At 41.8% G+C, this 17,500-nt stretch overlaps 1 protein-coding gene across 4 annotated transcripts in view; it reads left to right on the forward strand.

The window, feature by feature from the left end:
• Positions 1-5,026: 5,026 nt before the first annotated feature.
• Positions 5,027-17,500, forward strand: part of DSP (desmoplakin) — a 53,667-nt gene continuing 41,193 nt past the window's right edge. For all 4 annotated transcript variants that reach the window (XM_018560346.1, XM_018560348.1, XM_018560349.1 and 1 more), the window contains exon 1: positions 5,027-5,479. In XM_018560346.1, the coding sequence (XP_018415848.1) occupies positions 5,289-5,479 (191 nt within the window). In that variant the 5' untranslated portion in view covers positions 5,027-5,288. The remainder of the gene's footprint in view (positions 5,480-17,500) is intronic.

Consider the following 17,500-nt stretch of genomic DNA (forward strand, 5'->3'; position numbering starts at 1 on the left):
GTTGGTAACTTTTTGTGTAACTACATACTGATTGTGGTGAATCTGTGGCATGGGTGTCTGAGCGCCTTTGCCTAAGTTACAAACAGACACTGTTTACTGTAAAAGGCTGTTCAAATGTTGAACCGTAAATTGTTAAAATACCAGATGAATAGAAGAAATGTACATGGCTGAGCAAGCAGGTATTTAGAGGCTTACAATGCGGAAGCTGTGTGACATTGTATGAGTGGCTGCATGAAGAAGCGACACTGCCGGACTTTTTCTTTGGACACTGATAATGAGTAAGACAAGGTAGGTTTGTCAAGCAGGGCAATGCAGTCTTGGTTCAGTAAACTTATTTCACAGTGCAGAGCAATAATAAGGGAGGAAAGGGGATTAGACCAATGTGATTTGGTGTTTTGACTGCTGGCTAGCAACTTTTTCTAATATGTATTATTTCCCAGACACAGCATAGCTACCTTGTGAATAGCCACTGGTCTCCGCAAAGGGAGGGGCACAGCTGCTAGTAGTGAATGGAATATTCACAGTTCATTGCAAGCTCACTTCTTTGTTCATGTGTGGGCTATACAAATACATCATGGCAGGCACTTTGGATATAAAATTGGATATAGAATCGGGAGGTTCAGTGACAAAGTGGTGATCTGCTGAAGTTGTTCTAGGATTCCAATGAAATTCAGTGTTGCGGGGTATTAGCAAGCTTCATTTGTGTTACTCTTATTTCTGCTACTTTGCCTATCAAGTGTCTGTGGCAGAAATGAACTGTTGTCCGATTTTTTCACAGGAAGGGATTTGCAAGCTCAGATTAAGTGGCTGCAAACATTATGGGACTGATTCAATTGTCCAATTAGGTAAACCGTGAAATGAACCAACCACTGTCACTGTTTTATTTATTTATTTTAATTTCACATGATTGGATATTCGTCTTCACTTCTCTGCACATTAGTAAATCAAGCCTTGTATATTTTTCGTTAAATCCACTGTGTTATAGCGAGACACTGGTTTACTGGTCTGGTGGAGAGAAAAAAACTACACCCTTTAGTAACTCACACCCATAGTTGTAAAGCTGTGAGTCAGCCCAAGGGCTGGGATCACGGGTAGTTTTATTGTCAGCATAAAATATGAAATAGCAGTTACCAAGAAATAATGGTGTTTTTAATCTGAAATATTCCAGTTTCACTGTCTATGACAATCACTTGCAGCTCTCTGTTAAGGTGTAATAATAATGCTAATGACATTGCAGTTTTGTTTTCATGCCTGTTTGAAAATCTTCAATGGCCTACCACGAAATGCTATGTCTGCTCACTCTGTTGGCCATGGAGAGAACTTCTAGTCTAGTTTACTGCCTAGGCCAGCTTTTCTAAACCAGAAGGGTTCCTTCGTCAATCAGCAATTTCTGCCTGTCAGATAAGTATCCACTGACGCCAATGATGGGAAGGGGGAATCTTTCAAATATCCACCAATGTAAAGAACATTCTTCACACCAAACGAAGTAGTACAAACATTGTAAAGAGCATTATTTTCAATTACCAATTGTCACGTACCTGAGGTGAGACCGAATGGAGGAGATGGCGTCCCTTGCCCAACTCCCCTGGATGTGGTGACGGGGAGAGAAGGGCACAGGGTAGCACTGGTGCCTAGGCTGTATCCGACCAGATGCAAGAGTGGTACAGAAGCGGAAGACAGAAGCCAAGTCAGGGTCATGAGCCATGGTCAAGCCAATCGGGACATGAGGTACCAAATCAAAAGCCGTGAGCGATGTCAGGGACAAGCAGAGGTCTGGAGCCGAGGATCAAGCGGGGTACAAGCAGCAGGCAGAAGAAGGGTCAAGGCAAGCCGGGTCAGATACTGAAGACAACAGGAATACAACAAGCACAGGAATAGCTGAAGATCAATCAGCAAAGGGAGAGTGTAGCATGTTCGTTTATATATGGCTCCTCAGATGTCACTTCCTGTGCGCCTCTTTGCAGAAAAGCGCTTACATCCTCCGATGCGCATGCGTGCACACATTCCTACGAACCATGCACGTTTACTTTTGACCCTAAGAATGGGCTTCTGAGCATGTGCAGAAGTGCAGACGGGACCCTGATTTGACTGGGCATGTGCAGGACTTTTCTTACAACAATAATGTAGAGATCATGCTTTCTACTGACCACCAACATAAGAAGCATTCTCCCCAAAGACCATCAATGTAAGGGGTATTCTTCCCACTGACCACCAATGTAGAGAGCATTTTTCTTAATGACTACCAATGTAGATAGCATCCTTCCCAATGACCATCACACTAATGTTCTGTGAGTTGAAGATATAGTAATTATTAGCAAGGGTTCCCTAATATTGGTAGGTTAAGGGTACCTCTATATTAAAAAGGCTAAGAAATGCTGGTCTAGGCATTACCCTAGTGCAGCAAAGGTTTAAGATGACAAGTCAAAAAACATTAGGAGCTTTAAAAAACCACCCTGGGCCAATTTACAGTTTTTTTTTTTTTTTTAAGGAGGGTTTTTAAAGAAAAAACATCCTGGGGAGAGACGGAGGCTGCTATTGCTGATTTCTCCTCCTACAAATACAATTAGCATCTGGCAAAATACTGTTTGCTTGGCTGTTTTATTAAACCTTGCTGATCCAAACAAGTATTGGGAAAACAGGACTTTTTGTCTAATATTTCTCACGTACCTATGAGGCAAGTGTTTTAGAAAAGTATCAACACCAGAAAGCATTTTAGAAGTTTTCTGTTCCCTGCACAGGTTTCCAGAGGGGAAGGATACTTTTTGTGTGCACCATTACTTATTAAAACACATGTAAAGTGTGTTTATTTTGCAGGACCATTCATTCCTATAAAAGGGCCTCTGATCAGAAACTGCAGCAAACAGAAGTATATATGAGCTGTAAATATAACCAACTAACCCTTTAACCACCTGTATTTCTAATTTAAGAGAAGGCCCTTTTCACATGGGCACCTTTCGTTCCAATCAGCAGGGGATCTGTTGTGACATCCATGACCATCCAATTACTGAGATTACTGCACCCATGTTGGTGTATGGGGAGTTGGATGTAAATGGACACGTCACTTTACATCAGATTACCCCCTATCCGCCATGACGGAACTCTGTTTAGCTAGAGGTGACCGGATGTAAATGAACGCACATTCATTTAGATTTGGCTACCCATAGACTTAGTGTGCCCATACACTGTGCGAATTTAGGACGGTTTTTGAGAAATTTGTATATAGCGTTTGCAACAGATTTCTGGCTGTACTGCAGTAATAGGAAGTCTTACATCAACTTCATATAAGCCGTGTGATACTTTTCTTTTTTAGTTCAGACGTGTGCAACATATTCAGTGCTTGTTTGCAACACTTTTACACTCTGTTGTAATATCTGCAATGAATTCTTTAAAAAATACCACCATATCGGAGTTAAGAAAACTGAAAGCAAAGACCAATATCATTGGTTGCTATGACACAGACGGCCACCAGCATCCTAGCAACCAATGATACCCGAGCTGAACATACACCGGGCTGAACATTCACTGATGACTGAATGTCTAGTATGGACACTCTGGTCTCAGTGATGCCCCGTACTATGCCTTCATGAGTGCTGCCTGAGGTGGTACTCGTAGAGCAACTTGTGCTGATTATGGTACATCTTTACTCCAGGGATAATTTGTGCTGATTATGGTACATCTTTACTCCAGGGATAATTTGTGCTGATTCTGATGCATCTTTACCCCAGGAGTCATTTGTGCCGCTTCTGGTTCATCTTTACCCCAGGAGTCATTTGTGCCTCTTCTGGTACATCTTTACCCCAGGAGTCATTTGTGCCTCTTCTGGTACATCTTTACCCCAGGAGTCATTTGTGCCTCTTCTGTTACATCTTTACCCCAGGAGACATTTGTGCCTCTTCTGGTACATCTTTACCCCAGGAGTCATTTGTGCCGCTTCTTGTACATCTTTATCCCAGGAGTCATTTGTGCTGCTTCTGGTACATCTTTACCCCAGGAGTCATTTGTGCCGCTTCTGGTACATCTTTACCCCAGGAGTCATTTGTGCCGCTTCTTGTACATCTTTATCCCAGGAGTCATTTGTGCCGCTTCTGGTACATCTTTACCCCAGGAGTCATTTGTGAAAATTCTGGTACATCTTTACCCCAGGAGTCATTTGTGTCGCTTCTGGTACATCTTTACCCCAGGAGTCATTTGTGCCTCTTCTGGTACATCTTTACCCCGGAGTCATTTGTGAAAATTCTGGCACATCTTTGCAACAAACTCATGTACATGTTTCTGACATGTAGATGAATCTGTCACACTCACCAACCTTTGTCATACAGTGGCAAGACACTCTTCTAAAAAGTGTCTGCTCTACTCTTTCTGAATTCCAGGGTATATACAGTATGTGTGCTGCAATGCGTTGCTATTCATTGCTAATTGCACCCCGAACAAACATACACAGCGCACTGCAGTGTACCACAATCCACATACGCAAAACTGTTGCCTTTAAAAAAAATAATGTAGGACCTATTATTTTTTTATTTTTTTGTGCACTGAGATGCGTCCACTGCCTATTTCAAATGAATGTCTGGAAAAACATGTGCATTGAAGCTCACTATATTGTGGACCTTATGAATGGACCTTAAGGAATGATTAATAAAGATATGCAAAGAAATAATGTAACCAACCGTGACTAATTGGTTTAATGTGTAACTGCAATTTGCACATAGCTATATTTTTTGAGGCAAAGAGCAATTAAATATGAAAAAGCAAAATACTGCAGATTGCCATAAGTCAAGTGAAACTCTTTGGAATCCTTAAAAAACAAGTCTGAGTGTGTGCTTGAGGCCGCTGTACCTGCATTGTGCAGAATTTGCTGTGCTCAGGTGAATGGAGCTGTCATACTGGAGGCAGGGCAGGGAGAACAGATATTTAGGGCGTCACCTGCAATTACAATACTTCTGGAAAAAAAAGAGCCAGAGAGAGAGAGAAAGAAAGGTGTGCCTCTGGCTTTTCACAAGAGAGTCCTGGATAAGACCTGCCACCTCCTACTCCTCCCCCAGTCTCTGGCTTCAGACTCTCCCTGATCACAGAGGCAAAGAGCTGCACAGCAAACACCACAAAGCTCTCTGCTTGTTTTTTTCCCCACCCTGCACATACAGTAGCTTTACGCTCTTCTGGTTCAAACTTCTCTACATACCTGGGAATTCTGGCCTTGGTTCGGGCAAGCCTACCTGTCTAACTACGGACGTGTACACAACTCCTTCTTTTCTTAGGGCAAATGCTTTGCTAGTTGTTCTCAGAACAAAATGAGTATGAACGGGTCCCACACTCGGATCAACACCCTAGGCCGGCTGACCAGAGCAGAATCCGGCCAGGATCTTACTACCAGGTACGATGGGATGAACAACCACAAGATGAGTGTTGGAGGAGGAGGAGGGATGCAGAAGATGTACAGCACCCAACAAAGCTACAGTGAACACACCGGAGATAGCTACGGGTGAGACAACATTACACATCACTTTGTACCAAATTTCTATATGAAATTTTAAATATTTAAAGGGAATGCATAATCCTTTCCATTTTCTTTACATGTATATGAGATATATGTGTAAAACCGGTTAACTTAATGCGTATAATCGTATAAAAATTTGTTTTCGTGTTTTAAAAATCTTGTATCTATGTATAAGTTGTAATTGTATATGTAGAAAGGGGCAGAGAGGTTTGCATGGTACACACGCAGGATCTTCCAGCTTTGCAGCACAACACAGTGGTTGGGTTTTATTGCTCCTTCTCGCAGTGCAAACCTAATGGGTCACCCAACCCACTGAAAACAATGCACTCCCTATGTGGCTGATGTCTCAAAAGGCAGGGAGTCTGAGTGACTGCAGTGCAATGAAGAGTTCCTTGTAGTGGCTAACCTACAAATCTCTATATTTAATCACGTAGTTCATGGAGCATGTAAAAAAGTTACATAAAAAGATGTCATGATAACTATGAGCTCACGGAATATACTCTATACCAGGGGTAGGCAAAGTGCGGCCCTCCTGCTGCTGTGGAACTACAAATCCTATTAGGCATTGCAAGACTTCACCACAGCTGGAGGGCTGGCATTTGCCTACCCCTGCTCTATACATTCTCTTTGCTATCAATAAGAAACAATATATTGATCTGCATGCACTTGTGGAGGCTGCAACAGTGACACTACTGGGGAATACCATCACCACAAGGGTAGGGCATCATAATACAGAAGTTTCGATTGCAACAAGGAAGTCGGCTACACTTTTAAGCCTAACACAGTTAACACACCTGGATGGATAGAGTTGTGTCTGTTTATGTTTGTCAATTGTTATGCATATACTATATGGACACCTTTTCAAAAGAAACCTGTACTAAGAACGAAGGCTGCCATTGCTGAACTTATCCCTTACTTAGCTGTCATGCTGATCCTCTGGCTTCAATACTTTGAGTCACTCACCCAGAAACACATGCAGTTCTGACTTTTTCCTGATCTGCATGCTTGTTCTGGATCCAGTGTCTTATACGGAAGCCAGCAACAACCAGGGATCTAGCATTTTCCGGAGGACGTCAGCATTGGCACTCTTATTACAGGTTTTCTGTAGAGAAGATGGTTCAGTGGTAGTAATTTGTTACCCTGGGTCTTGTCAATATACATTCTAAATGGGTTTATAATGACCTCATTCAGTCTGCACTGACTGTTATGCTGGCCATACACTCTTTGAACGAGAGAAATCTATCCATTCCCCCACCCATGCTTTTTACTAATCCCCACTGCCAACTATTGTATTCAGCAGCTGCTGCAACAGACCATACCCTAATACCTGGACAGTGTCTGCATCTGATTGGAAGCAGGTACTGTTCATACCAGAATTTTCAGACCGACTCCTTCATCAAAAGTGAATTGAAAATGGACTTTTGTCGAATGGAGGGGTTCATCAGGAACCGGTCATAATTTGCTCCGTGTGTAGCCAGCTTTAGTCAGAGAGATGCAGGTATGGGAAGTGGCTGCAGGTGGTCATTATTTAGGTGGTGTGGGTTTCCATCTCTGCATGCAGATTACTTTTTTTTTTTTTTGCAAAATAGTTTTATTGTATTTCACAGTTTTAAACATGACAATGCATGCCACTTGTTCCCAACAAGACGGGAACCAGGCGTAGACATACACCTAAAAAACAACACACAAAATAATCATAACCTTAATCCAAAATAGAAAATAAAATCCCTGCGCGATTATCCCTGAGGGAGAACCCGCTAGGGTACAGGCGGTGTGGGGACTTTCCCCAACATAGCTCACCATCTGTGCTCATCACCATATAGTCATAACATTCCAGGATTAAAGCGCTAGAACATTGTAACAAGGAGGTACTGCTAATAGTATGAATTCAGGTCTCCTTTGGTTCATCAATGCAGCGTGAATTCGCCCCTAAGCAGGAGTTTCCCTAGGGGTCACTCCACCCCCCTCCCCTGCTCAGACATCTGAGTCCACTGCATGCAGATGACTTTAGGACTGTATGGGCATAATAGACGGATGAAGTTAAGCTGGCAGTTGCTGCCCATGGCTGTCCGAATACTTGAACAGTAACTGAAGCTGATTGGCCGCAGCCATTGTTTGGCCGACAGTGTTCCACCTGGCTCCTTTGACAAATGTTGATTGAAAAAACAACTTTTTTTTTAAGCTGACTGGCGCTGGCATGGCCACCCACAGATTAAATTTCGGATAATTCATCAGGAAATGGGTGAAACTGGATCCATGTATGGCCAGCTTTAGGCCAGGTGCATTCTTAGAAGACCAATAGATCTCGTAAAATCTGACCGAGAACCGGAGCAGGCTGTTTCTTGTTTTTGCCATTTACAAGTTTATACTGTGGTAGGTCCAGAATGGACAGTAGTATGTGAATCCGCAGTGTTTCTCTGGCTTTTCATCTCGGCCAAAAGTGAAACCATTTATGTGCATTGACTGTTTATCTCGCCCCCTTCCTGCACAAAGGCATACAAACAGGTTCTGCATGGTGCAACTAGTGAATTTAGATGATCATTTGCATGTGTATACATAATGAGCACACATTTACATGTATGGTACATGAGCTACAATATCAAGATTATAACAGCACATCTACTCATGTAGAAGAACAGCGCATGTACATAAAAAAACAGCATTTTGTAGTGGACTTTTGGCCTTCTTTTATTAAATTGTTCTTATGCCTAAAAGCGACATTTAACCTAATTTGTTTTGCCTATACTACATGCTGGGGGTAGGACTTGCATAGTTGTCAACATCTTCTGCATTGTATTTATATCTGGCCCTCCTTTGCTCGCTATCCCCATTTTGCTGGTCTGTATTTCCATTGGAAGAGTGACTCCTTGGCTTGCAGCGCCCGATGGAGCCCCACTGGAGCCCCACTGGAGCCATGCTTCTGTGTGCATTCCCAGGAGTACTGGCACAGGCAATCTGAGAGTAATAGACTCACTCGCCTCTGCATATAGGACATGTAGTCTCAAGAATTGTACAGTAGGTGAGACAGGAGGTTTGGTCAAGTGGTGCAAGGGGCCGAGAGGCTGTAGTTTTTTTGAGCAATAATTTATGAAGTTTTATGTCATTTGTATATACTGATGTATTTAAGAATACAAAAAAACAAGCCTTTGGCCCCTTTCAGACAAGCGGTCCATTCAGATCTGCCTGTCAGCCTTTTAAGTGGATCTGATTGAAAGCCCAATCTGAAGGTGCCCATACACCTTACAATTATCTGCAGATTTTCTGTGGTCAGATGGAAAAAGTGCAACAGATTGGCCCAGGTGGAGATTACTCCATCCACACAGTTTAGTGTAGATGGAGGAATCTGTTGCACCTTTTCCATCTGACCACAGAAAATCTGCAGATAATTTCAAGGTGTATGGCCAGCTTTAGTCTATGGGCAGCCATATCTAAACTGATGTACGTCCATTCAGATCTACCTGTCAGTCTTTCAGGTGGATCTGATCGGAAGCCCAAAGTTGGTCTATGGGCAGCCATATCTAAACGGATGTGCGTCCTTTACACCCGATTACCCCTGCCTCCATCCAGGGGTAGTCCAATGTAAACTGACACATGTCCGCTTACATGTGACTCTCCATAGACCTAGATGGGTCCATGCCACTTAATTTTTGTCCTCCATCGCAAGATGGTGGAAAAAACTGAATAGAAAGGGATGTCACGAGAGACATCTGTTCTCTTCTGTTCTGTTCAGCAGAGGATCCATGCACTGATCCTCTGCTGATTGGAACAGACAGCACCCGTGTGAAAGAGGGCCTAACGTACTACTTTGAGACCCCCTTTGCACCAGGCTGGCGGGGCTTGGCGCGGCTGTGCGGCTTTCACATTTTCTGCAGAAGACGTGTATCCAAACCTCTGTTTTTAACCTTAGTGTGAGACAAGTTTTTTTACATGCTAGCTTGTGAGTGTGCCAGGAAAACATTTTGCTATTTTCCCGTTTGCACCAGGACGGCGCAGCGGTTCAGAGTGCTTTACGCACTTTTTTTAGCGAGTAAATGCACATTTTATTTATCCGCGTTTCAGTGCATTTTACAGGCATTTTCTGTTCATAAGCAATAGCGTTTTAGGCGCGGTTTCAGCTCGTTTAACCGTTGTCCAATGAAAAGCAGTCTCCGCTGCAAAAACGTGCTGATCGGCGCGTTTCCATCGAAGTCTATGGAGCAGAAGGTAAACATTTGTAGGGGGTGGTAAATATCTACTGTGATATATTTCCTAAATAACTGTAGCTAAGATACAGGAGCAGGAGCTATGTATTTGTGAGTGATGCAGAAAGATCCAAGAGCACCCTCAACTAATAAGTGATGTTTGCATACCTGTAGATTTTTACTAAATTACTTCTGAATCAAACAGCTGTTCTCATCTCATTTTGACGCTCTTTTTGCAGTGTTGTTATAACTGGAAAACTGATGGGGCCACTCCAGTTTTCAGTGTTTTGTCTTGCTCATTAGTTAACACATAATTGACACCACATAGCTAGCAAAAATCTTGTCTTTTTCAAGCTTAACCGGAAAGCATAACATTAAGGACATGCTATACTATACTGCAGGTGGTGACTTGTTTGCTCATGTAAGACAACTTGGCAGGGCCAGGTAAATAGCATTCAGTTCTCCCAGCCCCCCTCCCGTCGAGATAAAAGCTGCAGGTCAAGCAGCCACTGCGATGATTTCACATGACTTTATTTTCATGTTGCTAAGCAGACAGAGGATTTTTTTTCTTGCTCCAGGCTTCCTCACAGGGCAGATAGTGTGTAGGAGGTTTATCTCTGCTTTTCCCACAAGTTATCAAGCCCTCCTTCCTCTACCAGACAAATGTGCAGACATTGTTGCATATGATTCACAGTTGACAATCGTGAAGGACACATCTCCGTTTCTTTTTCAGAGTAACACATGAGTCATGTTTAACAATACTTGTTACTCTTTCTTTAGTCTGAATCCTTGGTTTAAATGTTGGCTTGGCCATTTAAGTTACCAAATGGTTCTCTGTTGATACCTGACCCTAGGAGGGCCTGTCTTGTTGCTAATGTGGGGGAGAGATTGCTTATTCCCTTCAAACATCAGTCACAAAATGTATATGCGGTTGTTGATTATTTCGAAATGTTTGTTTGTTTTTGTTCCTCTTTGTCTTGGGATCTTGTAGGCTCCAGTTTGTATCTGCTGGGTATGTAGTTCTAATTGTGTCTGTGTTGGCTTGCAGAGCATGCCATGAAGTGTAGTAGAAGTGCAATTTAAAGCCTATCTCTAGGTAAACAAAAAAACTTCCCTTGCAGTGGGGCTACCCCCGCACTGCAAGGGTTAACTACTTTATTGTCTATGGGACCTTTTGTATAGATGTTTTACTTACCTGATCCCCACTCCTGCAGGCTCCAAGACTGGCGCTTGCCGTCTACTCACCCTCAGCTGCAGCGGTCAGTGGCTTAAGTGACGGCAAGTGATGGGAAAACCTCTTCAGTGGGGTCACACATTGAAATAAAAACATGGCCGAAATGTTACACCTTCTCCATTCTAGCCAAAATAAAAACAATGGCTAGAATGATTATTTTAAAAAAGTACAGTGTTAGGTGTCATTTTATATATGGCAAAACATGCACAGAGTTTCTGAGCAAAAAAAAAATCAGATTTTGGAAGTTTCCTTGAGAGCAGGTAGGGGCAGCTTGTCTATTCTTTTTCTTGTTCTTGCTACTTTCCCAAACACCCGCATGTGTTGGTTGAAAGTAATTGGTTATCCCCCCCCCCCTTTGTTTGCCTATAAGATAGCATAGATAGTTATCTTTTCATGTCATCCTGGCATGTTTGGATGCTTTTTTCTACTGGATGTGTTGCTGCTGTTAGTGACCTTGCATTCCAGGATAGTACCCTGCCCTCTCCGCCCCTAACAAAAGAATGTGTCCAAGAGCAAAATGGACTGCGCTAAATCCCGAGCCACTCTTTGTCTGTTTTACAACTCTGCAAACTTTATGCTTATGGGATGCATAGTTGAAAGATATTTTGTTCTGCTGTGCAACAACCGAATAGTGCCATATTTTCAAGGCTTTTGACACTGCTATAGCAACCGCTTTCTGTTTTATGCACAAGAGTCCTTTAAACTGCTTAGTTCAGCACATTGTACATTAATCTGTAGCCACATGTATCACTAACTAGCTCTATCATAATGAAACTGGAATGTGATCTTTGTTCACTAGCTTTTATGGTTTCTGTAACAGTTGAGAAATTCCCATCATGGCCAAAACTAAAATGGGATTCTAATCTTGAATCCCTGATAAATCAAAATGACAGCAATATAAACAAGAGTTCAAAACTAAATAGATTCCATCTTAAGCCAGATTTGTTTGGTGGTTACCCTAATTTAGGTAATGAGATTGATGGTGAGCAACATTTGTTGACATGTTCAGCAGAGAAATGCAAGGAACCACTGATAAAAGGCAACTCTGGCCAAGGTAAAAGTCACCAGTGAATATATGACTGAGCTGTAGCAAGGAACGTTGCAAATCGCTATACAGCAACTGCAAGCAACATTGGTTGTCAGTGGGAGAGGATCTTGGAGATTTTAAAGGAAACCTGTACTAAGAGAAGTATGAAGGCTGCCATTGGAGACTCTGACCTCTGAAAATGTTAGTTTGCTTGGCTGTCATTCTCATACAATGGCTTCAATACTTTGTCACTGACCCAAAAGGGACATGCCGGTCATCAGTTCTTACTTTTCTTGCTGCATAGTGGTTCCAGGTCAAGGACTCCGAAAACTCAATAGTTAAAGATTACTTGTACTAGTCTTTTTTTTACTAGATCGGGCGGCCCGGTTCACACCTGGGCGTTTTGTAGCGCGTTCCTACGCTCTGCAAAACGCTCAAACACCGAAATCCCATTATTTCCTATGGGTATGGTTCACACCTGGGCGTATTACAGGACGTATGAACGAGCTACAAAACGCCCTACGCCCAAAGAAGTACAGGAGCTTCTTTGGGGCGTATTTGCCGCGCGTATCCATTGGGATACAGCCAGGTAGACCTCGGAAACGTGCGTTTGTCACGTGTTTTTTTACCGCGAATACGCCTAGGTGTGAACCCAGCCTAAAGCCATTGTAGCTGTTGTGGAAATACAAATGAGAATTTGCAAGAGTGGCAGCCGCAGGTATGATTCCCAGAGGCAAAGGCATGATGCAATATCTAGTTTCATCACTGTAGCTGTAGTGCCAAGGTTTCCTACCCCCTGGTCTGTGGGAACAGTCAATCGGCTAGGTTAGAATATCCATCCTAATAGCCATTGTTCGCAATTTTTTTGACTTTAAAATACATGACTTTGCTTTGTATAATATGATCCAGGTCTTAGGCCAGTATCAACATGCACTGTAACCTATGTAGGAAAGGCATCCATTACTCAATTTCCTGCTTATTTCCTACCCTTGGCACAAAAATACACTTTACAAAACCACATTTACAAAAGAATGTTTGATAATAAACAGAGTGAATTGATATGACTTAAAAGAAGCCACAGGTGAAGGGAAAAAGATGACCGATACATTATTTTTACAGCATATATAGACTCTTATACATTTTTACATTCAGGCTTGGGTTTTTTTTTAACAATCTTATATAAATATAAGAATTAAAATATGAATAAAAAAAACAAAACAATTCTATCAGTGTATTTCGACTTTTGCAGCTCACTTGGGATAATACCTATTTTATGTTCCTATTCACATAGCATAGCACTTAGCATAAAAATAGCATAACACATAGCATAAAAATATTAAATTGCTGCTTGGACAAAACATGCTCAATTCTCAAAGAAAAAATGTTCCCTTTATTACATTTCTATCTGGAGTGCAAGGGGGTGGAAAGAATAATGTTTACGATAATTAACACTGTCTGTACTGTGCTGGCAGATCTCATTATGAATTGTAAACTAAATTTAAATACCGTCTGCCCTAACAAAGGGTTAAAGATCTAGAAGCATTGTATGTTAATGAGAAGAAGCTCAGAGTTTCCATACTAGGACAGTCAGTCAGAGTTTGGTATTACTGATATTAAGAGAGAGGCCCCCAAAGGCCTGCTACTCAGAGACATGCTAAAGATAAGAAATATGTTTTAAAAATATTTTTAGGTATGATGTGTGAATGGGAACACATAACAAACATAGAGAGGGGTTTTCTCAATTTTGACAATAGTGGAAATGCACTCAGTTAAAAAAAAAAGCTCTCAAGGAATCAATGTTTATGTCAAGTGACCCTCAGCTGCAGGTTTAGAGAAATAATAACCCCCTCTGTGAAAAAACATTTAGGAGTTATGTATCATCATGTTAAAGGAGAACTATGGGCTTAAGGCTTTTCCCCATAGTTCTCCTTAGGGTAAGGGAGTTATTTTCCCATCACCAGATTTATACTTTTCACACCAGGGCATACTGTGAACGCCAGTAAAACATGCACTTGAACGCACGTACACGTGCTCAAATGTGAGAAAACACTTGCGTTGGCACCCCAAACACGGCCAAGCAAATGCATCCCCCCCCCCCCCGAACGCTGAAGCGGATCCCGACAATTGTGCCGGGAGCCGCCCAGCTGCGTGACTGACAGCTGGCTCTGCCTATCTAGCAGAGCCAGCTGTACCCGCCCCCTCCCCCGTCCGTTCCGCCAGTCGGCGCTGGCGGATCGGAGCTGGGAGGGGGGAATCCAGCCCCTCCCCTGTTACGGCAGAGAGCCATGACAGGATCGAGAGGTGAGCGAACGCTAGTATGTGTTCGCTCACCTCACATTCATTTTCAAAGCTTAACTGAATGAAATAAAGAGAGAACTGATTGGTGGCCATGGGCAACTGCTCCAGATTCTGTCTGCTCCAGTTTATAAATGCCCCCTACTATATAGTAGCAGATCATTAGAACCTTATGACAGGTACACCTAGTAAACTATTACATCATCCCTCCCATGCAGACAGCTTGCTTTTTCATGGTTGTGAGTAACATACCTGCCTCCCCCTCCACGCCTGTAAATGAATCTTATTAGTCCACACTGTGCATTGCTATGAATCACGCCGTTCCTCAGGGTAGTAACCTGAGTTTCACTGCCTCTAATTTCAGTATGTGTTATATGTATATTATCTGGTTTAAAGTTAATAAAGTGTGAAGAACGTCCTACTTACAAGAAACTATCAATGGATTTGTTACAAAGCTACCAGTAGTACTGGACGAACTGGTTATTTGTATTTGATTCCACCATAACAAATGGGCCATTTTGTATCATTGCATTACTTTTCTAGCTCATTTTTATCCTTTATTTATACATTATTTAAAAGCACATGAGCCATGGAATAAAAAGATGTCTAACATCATTATGAGTGCATACAAACCCAACAGAAATGAATCATAAAGAAAGAAAAACAAATTAACCCTGCTTGCCGTGGTACAAAACTCAGGACTGGAGGGCCGAATAAAATCTTGTAGCAGGCCATTTCTGGCCCGCGGGCCTTGTAATTGACATATGTGGTTAGATGTTTACTTAACTGGCCAGTTGCAAGAAGTTTTTTTCCACTACAGTATATCCTGTAGGTGGCAGTGAAAGGGTTCAAATGTGTTTCCACTTTTGCAGTCAAATTTGAGAAGCCCCCACTATGTTATGTGATCATTAAAGGAGAACTATGAGGTGAGTGCTTTTCACTGTGCTGACTGGCGGAACGGACGGGGGAGGAGGCCGGTACAGCTGGCTCTGCGTCTAGATAGGCAGAGCGAGCTGTCAGTCACGCGCTGGGTGGATCCCGGCACAATTGTCAAGATCCGCTTCAGTACTGCGTCTCAGTATACCGCGAGCAGCAGCTCGCGGTATACTTCGGCGTCTCAGTATACCGTGAGCTACAGGTGACGGGAGGACGCTAGTTTGTGTCCTCCCGTTACCCTAAGGAGAACTATGGGGAAAAGCCTTAACTCATAGTTCTCCTTTAACTCACAATGTACAGTATCTCTCAAAGGAGATACTAAAATGTGGTGTCTGTATCTACAGGACAGAAGCAGGTAAGAATCTGTAACAGTTTTGTCAAATCATATGTAGGTTACCTACTATTTTAACAGTATGGCATGTAAAATATTATTTGCCCAGAAGTCCTATCTGTACCCTTAGATATTTGCTTGAATGTTTGCCAGAAGACATTGCCTGAAGCCTTTTAAATTGTACTTTTTTAGCAGTGATCTCACTCTAACATTGGATAATATTACAAAGCACATTATACTATGTTTACATAGTAAATGTATAAACAGAAAGATTATCTTTTTCACTTTATCTTATGGACTGCATGCAAATGCGGAGACTCTCAGTGATTGTTTGCCTGCTGTTTGTTTTTAGGAAAGTTTTTGGTTTTGCTGAAAGTGACCTCGCACTGTCATAAACTTAGTGTGTGACCAATTTTCATGGAAAGTAACATTTGCACACAAAGCACATAGTTTTCAAAGAACACAAGCTTTCTAGTTTTCAATAGAATCCGTCACATTAGAAACCATGTATACAAGCTGTTATACTTTCCCAAGACAGGCATGTGAGCATTTACAGTATGATAGCACAATGAGCAGACATGGCATGCAAAATGCAGTAACTCACAGCATGCAAGCTTTATTATTGTTGCAAGGTTGGTTTAGACACCATCTCTGATTGCAAATTTTATTATCCCATACAATCAGTAATGGTTGTTAGACTTCTTTACTAAACCGGCCAGCTTGTGTATTTGTACTTTTTAGAAGTTTTGAAAACTGATATTTACCATCTTTTTGAATTCTGTAAAATCTTTATTTTACAAATAAACATTTAATACAGGCTGCACTCATGACACTGGTTTGACAGATCATTCTGTTCTAGAGAATGCACAGCAGTAGCTTTTCCCATGTGTGCATGTGTCTCTCTCGCTCTCTCGCTCTCTCGCTCTCTCTCTCTCTCTCTCTCTCTCTCTTCTTGAAGCAAATAGGAAAAATTGTTTTGCAGTAATGAACATAACAAAGAAATATATACAAAAACACGGTGAGCGTGATCCAATAAAGATGTTGTGATACTTCCCTGGCATTAGGGGCTGACTAATAAAGAAATACTGTTGTTTCAGAGATGAGGAAACTGGTGGTAAATGAGATCTAATTCATCTTGGACTAATTTAGTTCCTCAGTGTGTCTCTCTCCCCCCCCCCAAACAATCTTATATAAATATAAGAATTAAAATATGAATAAAAAAAACAAAACAATTCTATCAGTGTATTTCGACTTTTGCAGCTCACTTGGGATAATACCTATTTTATGTTCCTATTCACATAGCATAGCACTTAGCATAAAAATAGCATAACACATAGCATAAAAATATTAAATTGCTGCTTGGACAAAACATGCTCAATTCTCAAAGAAAAAATGTTCCCTTTATTACATTTCTATCTGGAGTGCAAGGGGGTGGAAAGAATAATGTTTACGATAATTAACACTGTCTGTACTGTGCTGGCAGATCTCATTATGAATTGTAAACTAAATTTAAATACCGTCTGCCCTAACAAAGGGTTAAAGATCTAGAAGCATTGTATGTTAATGAGAAGAAGCTCAGAGTTTCCATACTAGGACAGTCAGTCAGAGTTTGGTATTACTGATATTAAGAGAGAGGCCCCCAAAGGCCTGCTACTCAGAGACATGCTAAAGATAAGAAATATGTTTTAAAAATATTTTTAGGTATGATGTGTGAATGGGAACACATAACAAACATAGAGAGGGGTTTTCTCAATTTTGACAATAGTGGAAATGCACTCAGTTAAAAAAAAAAGCTCTCAAGGAATCAATGTTTATGTCAAGTGACCCTCAGCTGCAGGTTTAGAGAAATAATAACCCCCTCTGTGAAAAAACATTTAGGAGTTATGTATCATCATGTTAAAGGAGAACTATGGGCTTAAGGCTTTTCCCCATAGTTCTCCTTAGGGTAACGGGAGGACACAAACTAGCGTCCTCCCGTCACCCTAGGCTCAGTATACCGCGG

The sequence above is a fragment of the Nanorana parkeri genome, unplaced genomic scaffold, assembly GCF_000935625.1.
Source record: "Nanorana parkeri isolate BGI_ZX_2015 unplaced genomic scaffold, ASM93562v1 scaffold451, whole genome shotgun sequence".
Taxonomy (NCBI): domain Eukaryota; kingdom Metazoa; phylum Chordata; class Amphibia; order Anura; family Dicroglossidae; genus Nanorana; species Nanorana parkeri.